The 20,255-nt window shown below is 36.2% G+C and overlaps 5 protein-coding genes across 6 annotated transcripts; 1 reads left to right on the forward strand and 4 right to left on the reverse strand.

Annotated features, from left to right (window-relative positions):
* Positions 1-3,384: 3,384 nt before the first annotated feature.
* LOC147274402 (RING/U-box superfamily protein) lies at positions 3,385-5,723 on the reverse strand. 2 transcript variants are annotated; one of them, XM_086227635.1, is made up of 7 exons: positions 5,552-5,723; positions 5,112-5,406; positions 4,820-4,954; positions 4,679-4,721; positions 4,022-4,081; positions 3,820-3,934; positions 3,385-3,719 (listed from the first exon to the last, which is right to left on the reverse strand). In XM_086227635.1, exons 2-7 carry the CDS (start codon positions 5,369-5,371, stop codon positions 3,586-3,588), a joined length of 747 nt encoding a protein of 248 aa, XP_086083761.1. In that variant the 5' UTR covers positions 5,372-5,406; positions 5,552-5,723; the 3' UTR covers positions 3,385-3,585. The 2 variants fall into 2 exon arrangements, with proteins under 2 accessions (XP_086083761.1, XP_086083759.1); XM_086227633.1 differs by having other exon boundaries at positions 5,112-5,443; positions 5,552-5,722.
* A 950-nt stretch (positions 5,724-6,673) lies between these two features.
* DPMS1 (Nucleotide-diphospho-sugar transferases superfamily protein) lies at positions 6,674-9,518 on the reverse strand. The gene is made up of 8 exons (XM_086257324.1): positions 9,360-9,518; positions 9,167-9,266; positions 9,049-9,082; positions 8,886-8,962; positions 8,210-8,235; positions 7,961-8,125; positions 7,759-7,873; positions 6,674-6,929 (listed from the first exon to the last, which is right to left on the reverse strand). The coding sequence occupies exons 1-8, from the start codon at positions 9,452-9,454 to the stop codon at positions 6,825-6,827; spliced, it is 717 nt and encodes a 238-aa protein (XP_086113450.1). The 5' UTR covers positions 9,455-9,518; the 3' UTR covers positions 6,674-6,824.
* An 870-nt stretch (positions 9,519-10,388) lies between these two features.
* On the forward strand, positions 10,389-11,169 carry LOC147274404 (uncharacterized). The gene has a single exon (XM_086228039.1). The coding sequence runs from the start codon at positions 10,410-10,412 to the stop codon at positions 10,920-10,922; it is 513 nt and encodes a 170-aa protein (XP_086084165.1). The 5' UTR covers positions 10,389-10,409; the 3' UTR covers positions 10,923-11,169.
* A 2,069-nt stretch (positions 11,170-13,238) lies between these two features.
* LOC147274405 (WAT1-related protein At3g30340-like) lies at positions 13,239-15,038 on the reverse strand. The gene is made up of 6 exons (XM_086227975.1): positions 14,803-15,038; positions 14,596-14,658; positions 14,364-14,480; positions 13,854-14,265; positions 13,496-13,647; positions 13,239-13,398 (listed from the first exon to the last, which is right to left on the reverse strand). The coding sequence occupies exons 1-6, from the start codon at positions 14,991-14,993 to the stop codon at positions 13,239-13,241; spliced, it is 1,095 nt and encodes a 364-aa protein (XP_086084101.1). The 5' UTR covers positions 14,994-15,038.
* Positions 15,039-18,067: 3,029 nt separating this feature from the next.
* LOC147274406 (ethylene-responsive transcription factor 4-like) lies at positions 18,068-19,316 on the reverse strand. The gene has a single exon (XM_086227856.1). It carries the CDS (start codon positions 19,218-19,220, stop codon positions 18,246-18,248), a length of 975 nt encoding a protein of 324 aa, XP_086083982.1. The 5' UTR covers positions 19,221-19,316; the 3' UTR covers positions 18,068-18,245.
* Between the last annotated feature and the right edge of the window lie 939 nt (positions 19,317-20,255).

Genomic DNA, 20,255 nt, shown 5'->3' on the forward strand with positions numbered 1-20,255 from the left:
TAGCTTCGTCAGAAAGTCATAGACTACAGTCGCTCACTTCTTTTCTTTTTTATTTTGGTGACGGAATTGGAATGGAATTGGTGGACTGGGTTCGACAAGGTCTGACCAGCTTCTTATTGGTTGGATGCACTGGCTGTACGTAAATGGGGTTGTAGAGGATCAGCGCTCGGCTGTACGACTTTGTAGAATGTACTGCGTTTTTAGTTTTTTGACCATGTCGTTTTAGCTTCTAGAGCTAGACACCGCACGTGTCGTTGTACTGTTCTGTGACTTGTGTGCTGTACATGTCAAAGGTTATGTTGCTAATCCCATCGTTCTATGAGCATGTTTCGCATGCAAAGCAAGTGAGAATTTACCAAATCATAAATAATAGGTATACCTTCTCTTTGGTTCTTTGCAGCACGTCTGTTTTTTTTATTAAAAAACAGATAAAAGTCTTTTTATGATATTTTTTTATTTTTAGACTATTTTTAACAGTGTTCAATAATTTAGGGTGTAAAATTATGGTTCGATGTTATATTTTAAGTTTTAACCGAGAAATAGAGCTTAAAACCATAAGAGCTAAATCGAGAAACATGTCTCGATTGATTATTTATACCCTATGCCAAGATTAAGATCAAATGATATAAAGAAAAAACATAAAATATAAGCAATTATATCTTATAAATGAATTATTATTTATTTGTCCTAAGTCATAAGTAATTCGAATTATATCTTTTTTAGGTTTCTTTGAACAATTTCTTTTTTCTTTTTGGCTAATAATATATATTTTTTTGTGTAATAAGGTCATGAACACTTTCTACAAATGTGGCCAAATAAAAAATTTTGTAAAGAAAAATACACCTAAATCCTCACATTTTCATAGCTTAACTTAAAAAGTTTTATATGAAGGAAGTATGAGTATAAAGTTAAAATCATGATCCTATATCTCAACTCACATATTGAAAATTAAATAAGATCTAAAATTTGAGGAGGAATGCTATTTACTTTCTTCAATCTACTTTTTCCACCGACTTTCTTCTTTATTATTTTCATTTCACAACGTATTTTTGTGAGCCGAACCGTTCATTTTTAGATCATTCATTGAAGATCATCTTTAAAAAAATCAACCAAATCATAAATTTTTTGGTTATGCAACTGTGATAAAATAAACAGACGGTTTTAGTAACAGTTTCATTCGCCGTTTGTTTATTTGATAATGATTACATGACCAAACGATTTTCAATGTAATTAATTTTTTATAGAAATGATTTTCAAATAATGATCTAAAAATGAACGGTTTGGATTATGAAAATACACTGCATAATGAAAATAATAAAGAAAAAAGTCGATAAAAAAGATAGATTGAAGAATGTGGATAGTATTTCCCAAATTTTAGAAGAAGATAAATTTTGGTGAATCCATGTAACCAAGTTTTTTTTGTGAAGAAACCCTTTTTTGTTTTGTAATTTTCAGAGCATAATTATTAGCCTAATTATTAATTAGCGCCTAATAGGCTAATATTAGAGGAAGAAAAAGGTCTAATATTTGAATTTTTTGGGTGCGAATTATTTTATTTTGGTCCAAGTCCAACAAACAAGCACCAACTCCGATGCATGGGTCATTGGAGAAAAGCCCGTGAAATGGGTGCACTCTAGCCCCAAGTAATGTGTTGCCACATGCCACCTTTATAAAGTTATATTCTCCGGCGCTGCTGCACATGATTTCATTTTCATACGTAGCAGAAAGCAAGTATTAATGTTCGAAGTCTCGAACCCCAATGGTATATTGGTATCTCACGGCTTTCCATGTACCAGTGTATATATAAACATGGTGAAAAACAGGCATCTGCTTATACACCAATCATAGTTTTGGTCATACGATATAAACTCTCTCCCATTTGCACTTTGAATCACACACACGCATATATTAGGAAAATGTATTTTTAGTTCCTGTATTTTACCTTGTAATCAATTTTGGTCATTGTATTTTTAAAATTATCAATTTGATCCATGTGTATGTTTGCAAGCAATTTTTGTCCACCACCACCAAAAGCATCCTTCTATTCCCTTCCACTACCTACAGCAACACACCACCACCATCCTCACTCTCCCTCCATCCCTCTCTCCTCCATCAGCTTGCTCTCTCTCTCTCTCTCTCTCTCTCTCTCTCTCTCTCTCTCTCTCTCTCTCTCTCTCTCTTGGGCATAATAGGTGAAATCCACCACCAACCCGTTATCATAATTGGTGGTGGACTAAAATTGCTTGCAAACATAAATACAGAGACCAAATTGACAATTTTAAAAACACAAATACCAAAATTGATTGCAAGGTAAAACACATAGACTAAAAATGCATTTTTCCCCTCATATATATGGAAGTATTGGGAGTGTTGTGGGGTAGATGGATTACTTGGGTTCGGAAACAAATTTATACATTGATTTTGGAAATACTTTGCTTCATGGGTTGCTCCCATATTTTCTTCAGGAGGTTTTTGAGAGGTTCTCTGAGATGATTTCTACCACGGGGACTGATTTGAGGAACAATTGCAAGGATGCTCTTAGATATGTTATAGAGAATGCTTGATTTTGGGTATATGTCCTGTTTTCTGTGGAACAATTACAAGGGTGCTTTAGGATAGTCAAGAACAATGCAGTCACTAATTAAGATGTCCTATATTTACTATTGGACTAAATATCTTATTAATTAAAATATTATTCTAGTCATAAGTAATTCTTTTTTTTTTTTTGGGGTCTAAAGTCATAAGTAATTCAAATCATACTTTTTTGAGGTTTATGGTCTTGAAGAATCTGTCTTTTGGTAGATGCATTACCTTTTTCACCCTCATATAGTCATATTCTCCTAACCTAACTAAATTTTGTAGTAACGACAATTTGGAATGTAATTAGCATGTAATATTAGAGGAAGAAAGAGGGTTTAATATTTGCAATCTTTTAGTGCGAATTAATTTGCTTTGGTCCAAGTCCGAAAATAATCATACACTCCATAGCAGGGGTCATTGGAGAAAAGCCCGAAGTTATATTCTCCGGCATTGTAGTTATGTCTTATTAACATGTTTTAGATGATATGGATGTTTTATAAAGTTATAAAGTTATAAAGTTATGTTTATGTTTTATGAAGTTATAAAGTTATGTTTTATAAAGTTATATGGATGTTTTATTAACATGTTTTATAAAGTTATGTCTTATTAACATGTTTTAGATGATATGGATGTGAAGTTGAATACTGTATTCAAAACTGCATGCATTCTGAGAAATTTCCCATGCCCAACTTGAAGGGATACTGCTCATCCTGGGCAAATAAGCGAAAAACAAAAAGAAAACCTGCATGTGTTCAGAACTCCAGATTATGAAATAACAACTTCAGACCAGGACCAAGTCAAGACTCAAAATTAAATTATTATATATGTAACCCAAGTAGAAATTTTATTGCAAATCAACAAACAAATTCATTTAAACTGTTTCCAGTTAATCATTTTTGGTATGACGTATTCAGCCACGGTGCCCTTAAAAAACAAATAAAAAGGTGAACAATATACACACCATACAATATGTTAAGGTCTACATCTTATTATTTACAAGTTTACCTATAAAGCTGGATGGTAATCAAGAGGCACATTTGTGTCCAACCTGGGGTTTACAACTCTCCTCAAACTCCACTCGTGGCAGAACTCCAAGGCAAGTCTCAGTGCAGTTCCAAGTCCAAGAACAACAATAACACCTATATATACAATGTCTCTTACAGTTTAAATTTCAACATCACCAAGCACACTAGTCTTTTAAAACAAATGAGATTCACATATCAACAGGCACAAACATACCAATAATAATGTTAACGGGCAGTGCAGAGACACCGAGGGTAACAGATATTAGCACATCCAACAGCAGACCACCTATGAGGATTGAAAATGCTACCCAAAGTGGGCTAACACAGCCCTGCCACAAAGACCGGAACATGCAAAATCATAGCACCAATAACTAAATTCATAAATCACACTACAATTCTAGTACATTGGTTCTTACCCTGTCACGATTTTGTGATCTATAGGTTGAGTCAATTCTCCAAACCCAGTAATTTGCATGCTGCACAAATACACTGAGATTTAAATTTTTGACATATTTATGAGATGCTTCACTGCCATAAATCTATGCTCAGATGTAATAATTCTCATTCCTGTTTTCAGTCATACTGCTATAGAGCTTAACCATCCTCATGTATCTAAAACAAGAATCCTATTTCCATGGCTGTGGCAATTGGGATCACCACTCTGAAAACCAATGTTTAAAGCTAAGGATAGACTAAACTAAATGGCTAAGTTAGAAAAATGGATAACCAGTAAGAATTTTGGATATTGAAAGACTTTGAAAGAATCCAGATTCAAACTTGAGAATAAACAACCAAATGCTTAGACATATCCACATTGTATAATAAAACTACAAACAAATATAACTTACAATATCCCCGAGTCCCCGTTACAATAGTAGCATACCTTGGTTACATCAATTATTTAGTTCAATTATACAATACTATTCTTTAAAAAACAAAAAATTATATGACTTTTGGCTGGTATAAGATCCCATTGAATAGTGAATATTCTCATTTCATGCACATGTATATTAAGTTATGGCTTGATGAACATGGCAAAGGCTACCCTTTAGGTACAGTCACAGAGTACATACACTTGGTTGTGAGTCTGGAGGTGGCACATTCGCAGCTACCTCTCTGAATAAAAACATCAGATCACATTACAAAGACTGACTTTAGAAGTGATCTAATTCACAAAAATGATGAATAGAAATAGTGATTCGTGAGTGAATTACTGGCATATCTCGCATGTGTTTGATCCTCTGGTACGAAACCAAGTGTCTATACATGATCTGTGGGATTTTGCAAGACCACCTCGACACCGACATCCAAGATCTATCAAAACCTCTTCTTTCTCCTGCTGACACACTCTGAGGAACAAGCACAACATACCCAATATCAGAAATGCAAAAGCAAAAGTCACTGACTGCAGATTGAGAAGTTGGGTTTTCAAAATCACATTGGCATAGCTCAATTCAGCTCCAAAGCTCTGAATTGCAATTGAAAAGTTAGTGATTTTCACTTCACCTGCATTGTTCGTGAGAGCTGGTGGTTCTGGACAGGTGTCCCTTTTTGGGAGAAGGAACGTCCTTTGAGAAATTGGCAGTGGCGGCGGTGGCAGACGCCTCCTCTGAAACGACGATGGTCAGATGCGGCGTCGTTTCGCCGGCGGCGGCGGAATTGGGAAGTGAGCTAGACTCAGTTTCAGTGGCGCTGTTGTCACCCTGCTGCTGCTGCTTCTCCAGGTCAGGTAGCTCGCCATTTTCATTCGCTGGTTCATTCGTCATCTCACTGCTGCTGTAATCCTCACTCACTCAGAACCCTAGAGAGCCCTCGATTGAATCCAAATTCCAATCACGCTAACAATTCGAATCAATTTCAAAACTTGAGAGGGGGAGAGAGAGAGAGAGAGAAGAAAATCTGAAAATCTGAAAAGTAATGAAGGTCTTGTAAGGAGAGTGGTTTACCTTGTTGTCTTCGGATTAGAAATCATAAAGCTCACACGCTCTGGCTATGGCGTAACAAGAAGAAGAAAAAGCAGCAGAAAAGAAGGTGAATTTTGGGGTTTTAGAAGTTTGATAGTGATACTCCTCCGTAAGCTCTGCAACACACCATGTGCTTCAGGAAGACTGCGTGAGGAATAGGGATAGCCCAGCCCAAGTCGATCTCTTTTTAATTAATTTTGTTTGGGCCTTTTGGCTTGTAACCAAAAATATAGAAAAACAAAAATAAAGGAATTTTGGGGTTTTAGTCTTCTATTAGAAGTTGGATTTTGAGGTCTGACTCTGTCTTTTTTATTTTATTTTTATTTTTTATGAACGAGGTCTGACTCTGTCTTTCATTAATGCATTTTAATTTTTATGGTAAAATGATTAGTAATTTAGTATTAACTATTAAGTAGCCAAAATAAGTAAGAAGTAAGGGCCCCTAAAATAAAGGCCCTTAAAGATAAAGATAAAACTTATGTTTACTTAATCCGGGTTTTCTGGTTTTACTAGACACTTGCGATTGATTGTGAGTTTACTTCAGATTAAAATAACCATTAAACGTCCCAAACGTTATCTACTCATCTCTCAAATCAAAACATTTTTGTTGTTTTCTTAAATTACACCATTTTATAATCAATACTACTTTGGCCTAGATTTGATTGATATTAATAGAATGGCAAAAACTCCAGACAAGTTAAAAATTATAATATTAAAACGGTCATTGTCAACGTCACAAAAAGAACACGAATATCACCCGAAGTTTCAAGGTCAAATCTTCCCTGCCTTAATTACGTTTGATAAAACAGAAAAACAACACCATTCATTCATATCGTTTGTAAAAGTAAAACACGAATTAGATCTTGGAGCCAAATTCACTGCTGAGCTTGTGCCGTAACCAGTGTGAGTGGGTCTCAATGGGTTTACGGTTAAAGAGTTCAATGGGCATGGTCCACAATTTCAGAAGCATTTTTCTATTTCAAAAACCATGACAGTAGAAGGAAATCATGGTCAAATCAGCTTTAGCAGTAGTCATGCCAGATATATTTCTAAACTAACCCAACCGCAAAGATTGCTTGTGTCTATTTCAAGCTAACCATACAGTTATGACTTTGTAGATTATGACTTCGATTGAAAATTGTTGTAGATCACCAAAATCTTATAAACCAAAACATAAGATGTAACTCAAAATGCTTTATATATGATTTGTCTGCAAAAGCGGATAAAGGTGAATATGAGTTGTAATTTATGCATCTCATGTTGTAACAAGAAGATAGGCAAGGCCTTTCAGATATTCAACAATTTCAGATCCTCCGAGCTTTGAAATTCCATATACCCTGTCAACGAAAGTGATTGGAACCTGTGGATGGGCACAGAACCGAAAAAACAGGCAAAAGGCCCAAAATCAGTTAACAATGCAATTACTGAAAAGAAAAATGAAGGGTAAGGACCTTGAAAACAAGAAAAATTAAGGAAAAGAACAAATGGACCAATTTCCACTTAACTTTGATCTTGTGTGTATACAAGCCATAGGTATCTTTTATTGTTTCCATACTGTGTGTATTTAAGCATTATATATCGAGTGCAATCATAAAATTCACGGTTTCCAGTTGGACAGAAATAACAGTAAATAGCATGGTAAGCCAGAACAGAATACAAATGGATCAATTTCTAAATTGACCTATGCCTATGCAAGCCATGGGCATCACTTAGATTACATGTTATAATTTTTAAGTTTGCAACACCATTTCATTTCAAAAGGCCTCCAAAAAGACGGAAGCATGTTGTACTTTTCAAGTGCCTATTTAGAAAATCCTTGTGCTGATAGAGCACAACCTAAACAAATTTAAAGCTGATAAAGCACATGGCTTCACTAAAATCTACAATCAACATCCCAGTTGCCACAGAATCTGATATCAGAAAAATAACAAAGAAAAACAAGTCATAGTAGGAGACATGAAGACAGACACAAGAACCGTGCGGTTTGGTATTAAGAGATGGCAAAAACAGAAGGGTGGATGTGAACATCAAAAAAGAAACCAAAGAAGAGACAGGCGATAATTATAATAAATCTGACAACTTTCATTGATATCAATAGCCGTGAATGCAAAACTTACTTGGAGATCATAGAGCTATCAATTTAACCAGAAACCAAAATAAGATAAACATGTATGATATATTGTATTTACCTCTTCAATATGGTAGCCTTTTCTAGAAGCCCGAACTATCATCTCCATCTGAAAGACATATCCCTTACTGACACAAGAACTAATGATATCTTCAAGTGTTGATTTTCTATAAAGCCTATAAAAGAACCAAAACAATATCAGACCTATAATTTTGTTAAGTGTGATGTACTATATAGCTCAATACAATAATTAAATCATTTACCGAAAGGATCCAGTCAAATCAGATACACCAGGCCATAGAAGTGTTTGCGCAAGAACATTGGCTCCCCTGCTTGTTAGTTTGCGCATAAGATTCCACCCATGTACACCCCCACCTTTGACATAACGGGTTCCAGTAACTATACTTGCACCCGTCTCCAACTGTTTCCTGACAAGCATGCCAGAACTAAATTCAGATGGATTCAAGAAATTAGGTGTAGTAGGGAAGCACAAGAAAATAAATTTTTCTTACTTGATGAAGCTTGGCAAATACTTTGGCTGCATCACAAGTAAACAGATCAAATGAATAAAATTGTGAAGCAGGTGACATGGAAGTGCAATGAACATATGAGCAGCCAAAGAAAATAATAGGAAAAAAAAAACAAACATGAAAGCAGTATACTCAATGTAGTGGCAAGAGGAGGGCTCTCTTATTATCAAAGAGAAGAGATTATTCAATTTTTATAATTGACTTCTTTGAAATAGTATGGTTCAAAATAAATTACTCAAGTCATAAATTAATTTCCCCTATACATGACAACCAATATGTACAAGAAGCAAACGATAAGCTTTAACTAAATGGTGCAGTCTATACTTATATAGAAAGGAAACTGCTGAATGGCCTCTCCCTTTTTAAATCTCTAAAAATAGCCCTCACTAAACTTAAAAAGTAGAAAGATGTGAGGACTACATAGTGTTTGATAGAGAAAAGTTTCCAATTTACCCCTGTACTCCAAAATTAACAAACCACCCACTCTCTTCAAAAAATTAGCACATTCACCCTTGAATCTGCAGTTACCAATTCAGAAAACACTGTTGGACACAGTGCAGTTATCAGTTCCAATGAAAAGTAATCATTCTCAAAGCAAACACTTGAATGATGCAGTAAAATAAAAAAGATGAGCATCCTAAAGATACACTATACTTACATGGTGTGATAAATCAGCATCCATGATTACAACAAAATTCCCAGATGCATGCTTCAAACCATGAATGTAAGCAGTCCCTGAAATTAGAGGTGTGTTCATTTAGCATTTCATTTGGTAATTCCACTTTATTCAACTCAAAACAGAAAAAATAAATAAGACATACCCAACCCAAGTTTCTTAGGTCTAGCTCTCAACAGCTGCAACATAATAAATAAATGAGACCCAAAAAAAATTTATAATAAGCCTTGAAAAAAAAAAATTGCTGAAAACAAAGAACCCACAATGCGATCTTGACCATAGAGCTGCTGCAATTGTTTAATAACCTCCTGAGTACCATCTGGGCTTCCATCGTCTACAATGATGATCTCAAATTCAACATCCCTACACCCAGAAAATTAGTTGAATTTGATTGTGAGGTTTTTCTGGGTTTTCAATTTCATATATTCAATTGAAGAGAATTGAGTGAGAGATTACTGGAGATGCTTGAAGACGAGGTAGACGAGGAGGGCGATGTTGAGGCGCTCGTTGTAGGTTGGGACTATGATACTGTACTTGTTCTTCTCCTCCATTCCCAATTTCTCATTCACTCGCTCGAATTCATCAATCTTCTATTCAATCTCGATCAATCCAACAAAATAATTAATTATTCAAAGAAAGAAAAATCAATTTACCAATTACCATGTCCGATGCTAATCATCACCGTTGGGACAATTTGGGCCTGCTTGACCTTTAGGTGGGCTAAGAGCAAACCCACTACGGCCCAACTTTTAGGCCCATCTTGTGTTGGTCAGTCCACATTACTGACGAACTAGGCTGGTATCTGACTAATCTACTCCTCTCTTTGGAGGTTGGACTGACCCCAAAACGATGCGTTTTCAACACAAAATTTATGAATCATGTGAGCTAAGAATAGAATAGGTCTATGCATGGCTTCAAAAGAGAGAGAGAATATTGTCAGTCAGATATTTGTTGTGTTTGTTCACACATTTTAAGTACCAAGTCTTTTATTGAAGGTTGGGAGAAATAATACTGTTTTTTCTTATTATATTACATTTAAGGGAATCAAATTTTTGACCAATTTTAATCATAATTTATTATTTCACGCTTCATCGACACTTCGCCTACAAACGTACTACAACCAAATAAATGCAACTTTAATTAATATTTGACAAAATAAAAAAGCTGATGTATCTAATGCAATTATCACTCATCTCCAAAATGGGGTGGTAAACAAATTTTTGTCAATAGGGATTAGGGGTATTCTTTTTCACTCTTAAACTCCCTATAACTAGAGTGTGAGAGTCACAAAAGCATAAAGTTGAAGAGCATGCATGGTGAACCAAATGTGAAGCAATCCCCTCCCTTTATTTTTTGTTTTCAGCTGTAAATCATTAATATCCTTGAATTGCTAATTAAGGCATTCCATTATTCCTTCACTCTCTCTATATATAACTAACCCAAAACTCTCTAACATATCATCTGCATATATATATATATATCCTCGTAGCCTCTTGATCAAAAACCATGCTGAACGAGTCAATGAAGGCCAGCAGCCACTCCTCCGGCGACGGCGCCAAGCAGCACAAGCAACTCGACCGTGAGCTCCGTGACATGGTCAACGCCCTCACCAGCCGAGTGACCGACTTCCACAAGTCAGGTTCGGTCCACCACGAGGTCCACGAGGACGAGGACGAGCAAGGGGTGAGAATCATCACGCTGGCTGGAACCAACACCGGAGCCACTCTGCGAGGCGAGCTGGACCAAGAGAAATCTGGGCCTCGTGGTGGGCCAGGCCCAAATGACACTGATGGGCTTAACACTTACGTGAACAGCAACTTCCAGGCCATCAACAACTCGCTCATGCTGGGCGGGAGCTACACCACCAACGACCCCGGCGTTCAGGTGGAGATCGAGGACTTTTTCGAACATGCGCATAATAGTAAGAAGCACAAATGGAAGGGGAAGAAGAAAGAGAAGGAGAGCTCCCACAGCGACCACCTTCATCATGAGCATGATGATGAGCATGGTGACCGCTGAGCTTATCAATTATCATCATACTCAAAATGATCATCAATAGAATTTAATAATAATAATAAGCCTTTTTAAGGCTTTATATTGAGTAAGCAAGTAATTAAAGTGATAAAACAAATATAATTGAGTGCTATATATATATATCATAATGAATTAATTACTTTAATCACATCCAAGTTATGCAGCACGTACGTGTATTAGTGTATATGTGTGATATATGTATTGCTTAATTTGCTGGATTTATATTTTTTGGCTAAAAATAAAGTATTGCATGTATCTGACAATCTGTCATGACCATTTTTTTCTAGTATGTATTTGTTTTCTTTTTGATCTGGTAGTATTTATTTGTTCATAGTGTACGTATATGTTTTGTCTGGACTGTTTTTGGCAATAATTAATTAATGGTAAGTATTGTAATATACATAGTTGACATAAAACTACTTCCTGATTACTCTGTTATTGGCAAATCATAGTCAATGTGATAAAAATTTCTATCATAGTAGTACTTTTTGACCATTGAAAGTTAATGAGATTTTTGGCCAGAATTAATGTTACTTAACTAGATTATTTTTTTATTATTATGATATAAATTTTTTATCATTAAATGTGTTTGTATGCCATGTATATAATTAACTACTGTACTAAAAACGAACTCATATGTAAGTGATGGATAGTTGTGAGAGAGGCCCCTCACGAGTGGATGAATCAAGATAATTTTGAATCACAGCCCTAGATTTTTGCCCATCCCTCACTCTAATAATATCTAGAGGTTTGCAGCGATAACTTGATATATCTATTATACAAATTCAAAAATTTTACCCAATTGAGCACATCTAGCATATTTTTTCACCGTCTTATTTTAGAGTTTACATCACCTCAAGGGTCCATTTTCGAAGTGCCTCTTATAATTATGATGCTCTTTGTTGTGTGCTTAATTTAATCATCGAGCAATAGCAATTGTTAGAAACAATATTCATGCAAGTGGATTTAAAAGAACAATGCTTGACTCCTTTCCCTGAAAGAGCATCTCCTCTTCCCCATTCTACAAACCTAGCTATGTCATTTTTTTTCTTTTAAATAAATAAAAAAGTAATTTAAACATGGAATGAAAAAACCAAAAAAGACATGTTTGTAAGATGGGTAGAAGGAGTACCTAAGCTAGAAGGTGCCAGGCATTCTTCTTTTTAAATTTTTTTTAGAATCGTGTATTATATATATATATAATCTAGTTTAAGAATGCACGGATATATTTTTTTTTTTTTGGGGGAAGGAGGATCGAACTTGGGTGTATAGTGAATAATTTCATGACTCTTCTAACTGGATTACCCCAACAACTGATGCACATACATTCAAAATTGAGTTTGAACTTCCCATCGATTATTTTTCTAAGAGAATGCAATCCCTATTAGCTTTGGTCGATGATGCTACTATTGAGCACTAATTTCACATTGGTTGGAATAAGTGCCTAATCATGAATATTTTGTCACACACATAATTTAGACCTAACATGGTGATTCTTTATTAAGTTTGTTTTTGGAACGTGAAATGAAGTTGACCAAATAGTGGTAAGGGAGAGGGACCCTAAATTGTAGGTGGTAGATTCTTTTTGCTCAGTCGACCAAAGAGTGGAAGTGTGCTTTGCTTTAGTTACAAGTTCTTTTTCACAAAATATTTATGACACTAATATCTGGTAAATGTAAGATCGCAGGCATATATAGGAAGATGGAATGTGGATTTTAGAGCAAGGACTAATTATGCTCCAGCTTACACGATCTGGCTCATATGAGATTTAAGTTAAGGGACAAATGAGAGACAACACATCCAATGGTTAGATCTACTTTAATAATTTATTTATTTTACAAATCGTATTAAATCCAACATTTGAATATATTGTTCCTCACTTTTCCCTCGTATAAGCCAAACTAGTGGTACATGTTTAAAATTACAGATTTCTAAAAACACATGCATTATTGTGAACTCTTGCCCTCGTTATCTAATTTGCCAACCTTCCACCAGATTATAATCTGCTATTCTCCAGTTTCCACAAAGAACAACAAACATCTAGAAAATGGTAAAGATTTAAACCACAAAACCAGTATGTTTCCCAAATTTGTGCAACAGATTTCATTACCGTAAGCTTACAAAAAGAGCCTCGGGGAAGTTTTGCAACCATCAGATAAAGAGGGGAGAAACTAATCTTCTTTTATTCTTGTTATGCCAGCTGACTTTTTAACTAGTTTCCTGGCTAGAAGATCATAATAATTCAATTGGGAAGAAAAAAAAATGAATGCCTGTGAATGGGAAAGCATATGCAACTTGGCTTCAAGGACACCGAGAATCGAAGGAGACTGGTAAATGTGGCTGCTGCTCCTTGATCTCTTCAGCTTCTTGGGCTAGTTTTGTCACACAATTCTGCATTTCTTTTTTCTTACCCCAAAGAAGAATGTACAAGCCGATGATTACGATGATAGATCCCAACAAACTGCTCAATGCCAATGTAGCACCAATGAGGAAAGTTAGCACCAAAGGGAGTAATTTTAACTAGGTATCAGAGAGTGTAGAATAGATGGAAAATTCACCTTCCAAGGTGGAGTTGTTCATGAAAAATGGGGATACCAATCATGGCTGCCATTATCTGAACAAGGGGACTAAATGCTGCAGTAAATACAGGACCCCTTTTCTTGACACACCATGACATCCCCACAAAGCCTAAGCCTGATGCTATCATTCCCTGAATACACCAATAGTTCTCTTATGAACTGAGAAGTCACTCAAAGCATAAAATTTAATTTGTTAAGAAACAGTAAGGTAGGTATGTAATTAAAGTTGTATTCTTGGGTTGAAATCATTTGCAATGTGTTAAATGATAAAGTTCACAAAAAAAAACCCCTTTATTTTTCTTAATTTTTTTTTTATAGAAGATTAGGGTATACTTACAGAAAACAGGACAGTTAGGACTTGTGTCTTTCCCCTCAGAACCCACATGGAAAGGTTCTTGCCTGTGCACAAACCCAAGATGGTTGACTGAATGGCACCAAAGAAAGTCATTATGGTAGTGCTAGAATACTGACAGGGATAAAGTTTGCCTATATTTGATTGCACAAGAAACCATGAAGACCATAATAAGGTTCCTACAACCAAAGCTATTGAACCAATGGTCCATCTCTCTTTGTTTCTGGTAGAGCTCAGCGTCATACCATGGTCCAGGGCTTGAGTAATTGTAGTTTCTTTATAATTAAACAAAGGAATTCCTTTGTAGAGAGTCAATATAGCAGCACCACCAATGCACACCAGTGTGCCAAGCACTTTGGCTCTCCCACTGTTGCATTTTAAGTTCACTGTCTCTAATCTGCAGCATGATTGACACCAAAAGGAGAATAAAGTTTTCATGTAGCAGTCAATAAGATTCATGAAATATATAGTTGAGATGTTTATGACTAATCATACCCGAACGGTAATGCCATTATAAATGTGATCATAGGCACCATGTTGATAAAGGCACAGGCAAAAGTAGCAGATGTGTATTGAATCCCAAGAAGAAAGAAGTATTGTGTTATGGATGTCCTGCAAGAAAGCATTACTTGGGTATTCAGTTCAATGAGAATGAAAATAATGTTTACCTAATTAGGAAACTTGACCAAATGGCAATTCCATATAAGCCAGTGTTGAATTGACTAACCCAACAATTGCACTGAGGAAGAGGTAGCATACAATGCGAAGTGTGAGCTTGGGTCTGCTAGTCCTGCAAGCAAGCTTTGTTTATATGAATTAGTAATTGAAAAAAGAAAAGAAAGGAAGGGAAGGGGGTTGAGATTGAATATCATTTCTTTCAGAAAATATAATGTATTTCCTAAAATAGCAATGAAACTGATACTTGCTTGCCTACCTTTCCCAAAAGTAGCTAATCGGAGCCAAGAAAATGGTAGAAATTGTCAATCTATATGTAATGAGAACCAAGTGGTTCATTCCCTCATCAAGCACTTTCTTGAGCAGAATATTCACTATGGCGAAGACGAAATCGATTGCTACCATAGCAATAAAAGGCTTCCATTCATCACAGCCCTTCATCTCTGCCATTCAATTCAGCACACTCTAGGAGTCAAGACTAGAACCTCTCCTATCACTTTCCTGGAAAACAAAATTTCTTGGGCTTAATAACAGCCCGAGACAGCAGCACTCTAGGAGGCAGAGTTAGACCTCTCAATTCTGCCTTTTAGCCAATGATTTTCTTATGCTGAATAACACTCACACCTGAGGTAGACATCTGTTGGTTAGCTAAATAGACAGGTTCCAGAATAAGTGGGAACAAAGCAAGATTAAATTCTTCAAATCACATCAATGCTTTAAGCAACCAGCTTTGACATTTTTTAATATTTGATTCCCTTTCTTTTTGCCTTCTTTTGACTGATCCTTTCCAGTATAGCGAGATTAATTAGGAATCATTTGCAGGGCTCAAATATTTTATCAGGCATCAAATTCAGACCACTGAAAAGTCCCTAGAAGTTGTAGTCTTGCTATATAGGCCATGAGTTTCCCAATTTGCACATTTTGCATACTGTACTGGGTGGTGTTCTTCATGGCAGTGAAGCTTTTTTGGTCAACAATTTTTCTATATATAGTTTATCTTAGGCATCTTTTTGATTGGTGGTGTAGGAAATAAATACCCTGACCTAGTTTCTTCTGTAAATGGCATCTAATACTTCATCTTTGAAACATAATGAACAGCATCAATATATCAACCATGTGGTCTAGAACAACATGTCAGGTCTTCCCAGCCATCAAAAATTTTAAAACATAAAAGAAAATAGACAAAAGAAACATAATGTTTAAAAGTTGGTTTTATGCTCAATTAACTTGTTTTGATAACTTATAAGTCAATTGAGCATATAGAAAGGCTCTTATTTAAATACAACAATCAATAAGTACTCCTTGGTTGACATCATTTGTATATGGGCCTTAATTAAGTATTTTAGATCTCTCTACTACAAAGTCGATATGGAACTCAGAAGTATTAATACAGGTGCTGCTCAACAAGTTATATATGTGAATTATGCACTCAATTATTTTGCTTATTATCTCATGTCAGCTATTTTTTGTTGGTGCATGTTCATATATATAGTGAGTTATATAGACTGATATATGAATGTAGCTGATCTTAATGTTTGAAGCACCAATTATGAAGGTTGACATGGAGAGAGATAAACTAAAATTGGATTATGTTACCATGCTAAAATAAGTAACAACTAACACACTGCCATGAGTTGAGCAATTTTGTTTATTCAATATTACAGGCATATAAATGAATAGTGTTTCAATAAATACGAGGTAAATGTGATTAGGATAACACTATTGAATCATCTATCATTATATATCTTTAAGCTATCTTTTTGGTCGAGAAAGGTTTTTCTCCTTTTTCTCCAATTATGGAGCTACCAGTATATATTGGTTACTGGGTACCAAATCACGAATCTATGTGTCACAAATAGCTTCTTTCTGGCATGACCAGGACCATCAAACAGTTACTTTTGTGGGGTGACCATGAGTCCATGACCACTCTTTATTTTCATGTCCATATATACTACCTTTTCTTCATGAATTACAGCTCTCACGCTACTCCCACTTGGACTTCACCACATGCAGACTTGCAGCTCTTACACTAGCTACTCCCACTTGAGCTTCACCACATGCTTTGCATCTCTAAATGAGTTAAAAACTTAGGGCCGATTTGGTATCCTACTCAGATTTTTTTTTTTAATGTGAGTTTTTAAAATTTGAAAACGTGTTTGGTATGAAATTTGAAAACAATTTTTAAATTTAAAAAAAGAAGTATAAAAAAAAAAAAAAAACACGATGTTTTATCATTTTTAAAAGAGACATGTTTTAAAATTTTTTTTCTAAAAACTGTTTTTAAAAATGGTCTACCAAACACATTTTCTTGACTAAAACTTGTTTAAAATGTGAGATTTTTAAACATGAGATTTTTTAAACATGAGATTTTTTTTTTTAAATGTGAGTTTTCAAAATCAATTTTTAAAATTTGAAAACTTGTTTGGTATGAAATTTGAAAACAATTTTTAAATTTAAAAAAAAGATGACAACTAAAAAAGAAGAAAGTATAAAAAAAAAAATTGAGAAAAATGATGTTTTATCATTTTTAAAAAGAGGCATGTTTTTGAATTTTTTTTTTTCTAAAAACTGTTTTTGAAAATGGTCTACCAAACACATTTTCTTGACTAAAATATATTTTTGAAAAAAAAAGATAGTTTTTGAATAAAATACCAAACAGACCCTTAGTGACCAATAATTTTGTTGAAAAGCTTAGTCAATCTATTTCCCATCATCTCAAAAACAATCTTTCTCAACTGAGTTAGTGCCTATCTACTCTAGTGCATGCAGATATTTGGGAGACGCATCCCAAGTGCAGAGCTTCATCATTTGCTAATCAAGTCATGGTATAACCCTCTTTAATTATGCCTTTTCAAAAATGTATCTTTTTGGTGTTTATCTTTAGATTATGTCTAAAATTAAATGCTCAACATTAAAACACAAAACGTGCAGCATCACTTTGAACACAAACACAAAATCTGCATCACAAACGTAAAACGGAGGACCATGTTTCCACACAAAACGTGGGGCATATTATAAATTAGAAATAAAAATATAGAGAACTGAAGTAGTAAAGAGTATATATCAATTACTTTGCCTATTCTATCTTTATAGCTAGAGATGCGTATTTATAGGCTTACAATGATAAAATTCTAAACATAAATTATTAACCACCCATAATTTGTATGTTACAAACTACTAATTATTATCATTGATTTATTATGATATAGATTACAAAACCATCATTAAGGTATAAGTTATAGAATATTCAAAGGTAGAATCATGATGGTCATCCACGTACTAATCCTTATAATTCACAACACGACATTACTTTTTGGTTTTGGTTTTGCTTTTAGATATATTTGCAATGCTAATATATGCGCAACAGAGCAAATATCTTCACATGCGGTTGCCGAGGAGCTAGTGGAAAAGAAAAAAAGTTCTTAATTGTAACCAAGGAAAAATATATATTATGTTAAAAATCTACTAGAACATACATAAATATACATTACACTAATTAACTACATCTTGATGAGTAAGTAAGCACATCTGCGCTTCTTCCTTTAAGAAGATGATCAATCACTAAACTTCAGCACACAAATAATTAACAAGGGGGGTATTTATTTGGAGCACACATATTAAAGAATGAGTAGCCTGCGAAGAGCTATAGCTTAGTTTGTAAGGTTAAAAAATGTAAAATCAAAACAATGAATCGCGCACACATCACCCCAGTACTGAGGACGCATAGAAGAGGGGATCCCAAGAAACATTAGCAGCTGCCCCCCAGTTGTTGTCACAGTGCAAAATTTGTTGCTGATTATCTGATGAAGACCAATGGGCACCGCCTTGATCCAACGGTCCATGATCAATCTGTGACATCTGCTGCGTGCTGACCGCTGTCACTTTACCATGATCCAAAGAGGACTGATCTATATACGACGTCGTCATAGGCACAATTGACTGATCCGTTGCTGCTGGCCATGTATGCATAGATATTGTGTTGTTATCGGGGAGTACACGGTTCATCTGTGTGGACCAAGGCACTTGATCATATGTAGCTGGAGATAATTCAGGGGTCCACATCAAAGGTTGATGATGAGGCCACTGGACCCCACACTGATCATCCTGAATATTATTATCCAATACGAGCTCAGGATCCTTCTGCATAGGAGGGTTGACAAATCCAACCCCGCCGCCACGTGGCTGAACAACAACCGTCGATGACATCTCTGATCTGTTCACACTACTACTATTAATGTTAATGGGCCTTGCTTGTGGGTCAAGCACCCGAAGCCCCTTGCCGTCGAGCAACTTGGCCCGGAGTGCACCGAGCAGCCCATCTGTTTCGGCCCCATTTTCGCCGCACATTTCCTCAAACGAAAACGGCTCCGCATAATTATCAGCAGCGCAGCCACTGGCACTGCCGACGTGGCCCGCACCATTATTCGACTGAGGCATCTCAAAGTTGGTGCGGGCATTGACACCGCGCAGCGCTCGAGCAGCATCATCGTATGCTCGAGCGGCGTCTTCTGCAGTGTCAAAAGTTCCGAGCCAAAGCCTGACCTTTTGCAACGAGTCCTTGATCTCCGCAACCCATCTTCCGGATGGTCTTTGTCGTACTCCCACGAACCTGTGGTGACCCCTCGATGATGATTTCCTTTTGCCCCGAATGCCGTCGTTTGGTAGACGTAAACCCATTCTATTCTAGGATTGCTAACTTGATCGGTCTTTAAGGAACCTTGTGAGCATCAAGTGGTGGGTGCTTTATAATGGTGGTAGGAATAAGGATCTGCGAGTCCAAACAATGAGAAATGGCCAAAATGTCGCCGTCCTAGCCTTGCAGGCTCGATTGTTTTTAACGACGATATGAATTAAAATACCACAAAGAAATTGTCAGCAATATATGGTTCAGTATCCTGTCTTTGTAATTTGCATTACATCATTGCATACGATATGTCACTGGCTCACTGCCTAGACTATGCATATGTCTCTCCACTGAGGAAGAAGGGGGAAATACCCAAAATCCCCGACAGTAACACCTATCGATATATATATATATATAAAAGAAACAAAATATGTAACATTATTTCTAGAGGTTTAAGAAATTTTCTCTAACGCAGGATATGAGTGTTAAGCGTTCTGTTTGTGGGAAAATCCACATCGATCCGAACAGCCAATCACAGCTCGACACGTAGCTGGTCAATATCCACCTCGGAGTTGACTCTCGGTGGTCAAACTTTGACCTCCACGTCATCGCCACTTAGCACTGCCTCCGCTAGCTCGGACCGGATCTCCATGCCAGGTCCTCCATGTTCGGTCCGAGCCGAACCAATGATCTTCCAAAGGATTGAGTGTCCATTTTTCCACGGTCATCCTGGTTCGGCTCAGCTCGGCACCGAAGTGACCTCCTTTCGAGTTCTGACGTCAGCCAGTTAGAGCTCGGAGGAACCCCTGTCTCTATGTTCGGCTCGGTCCGGGATCCCATTCCCGATCCGATCACACATAGACTTCATGCACACGCATAAGGTTAGATGTTCGGTTCGGCTCGGCTCTCCGCCGCCATTCCCGGGAAGATCACGCTGGGACGAACCGCCACACTTAAATGTATCTGACACAATCTTCTGACAGATGGAATATCCAGTCTGCATTCATGACTACTGGGGGCAGTTTGCCTGAACCTTCCAACCTTGCATTTAATGGAGCATTCAATGCAACATTGAATGCTGAGGAAGT

Source organism: Dryas octopetala, chromosome 9 (genome assembly GCF_963921425.1).
Source record: "Dryas octopetala chromosome 9, drDryOcto1.1, whole genome shotgun sequence".
NCBI classification, from domain to species: domain Eukaryota; kingdom Viridiplantae; phylum Streptophyta; class Magnoliopsida; order Rosales; family Rosaceae; genus Dryas; species Dryas octopetala.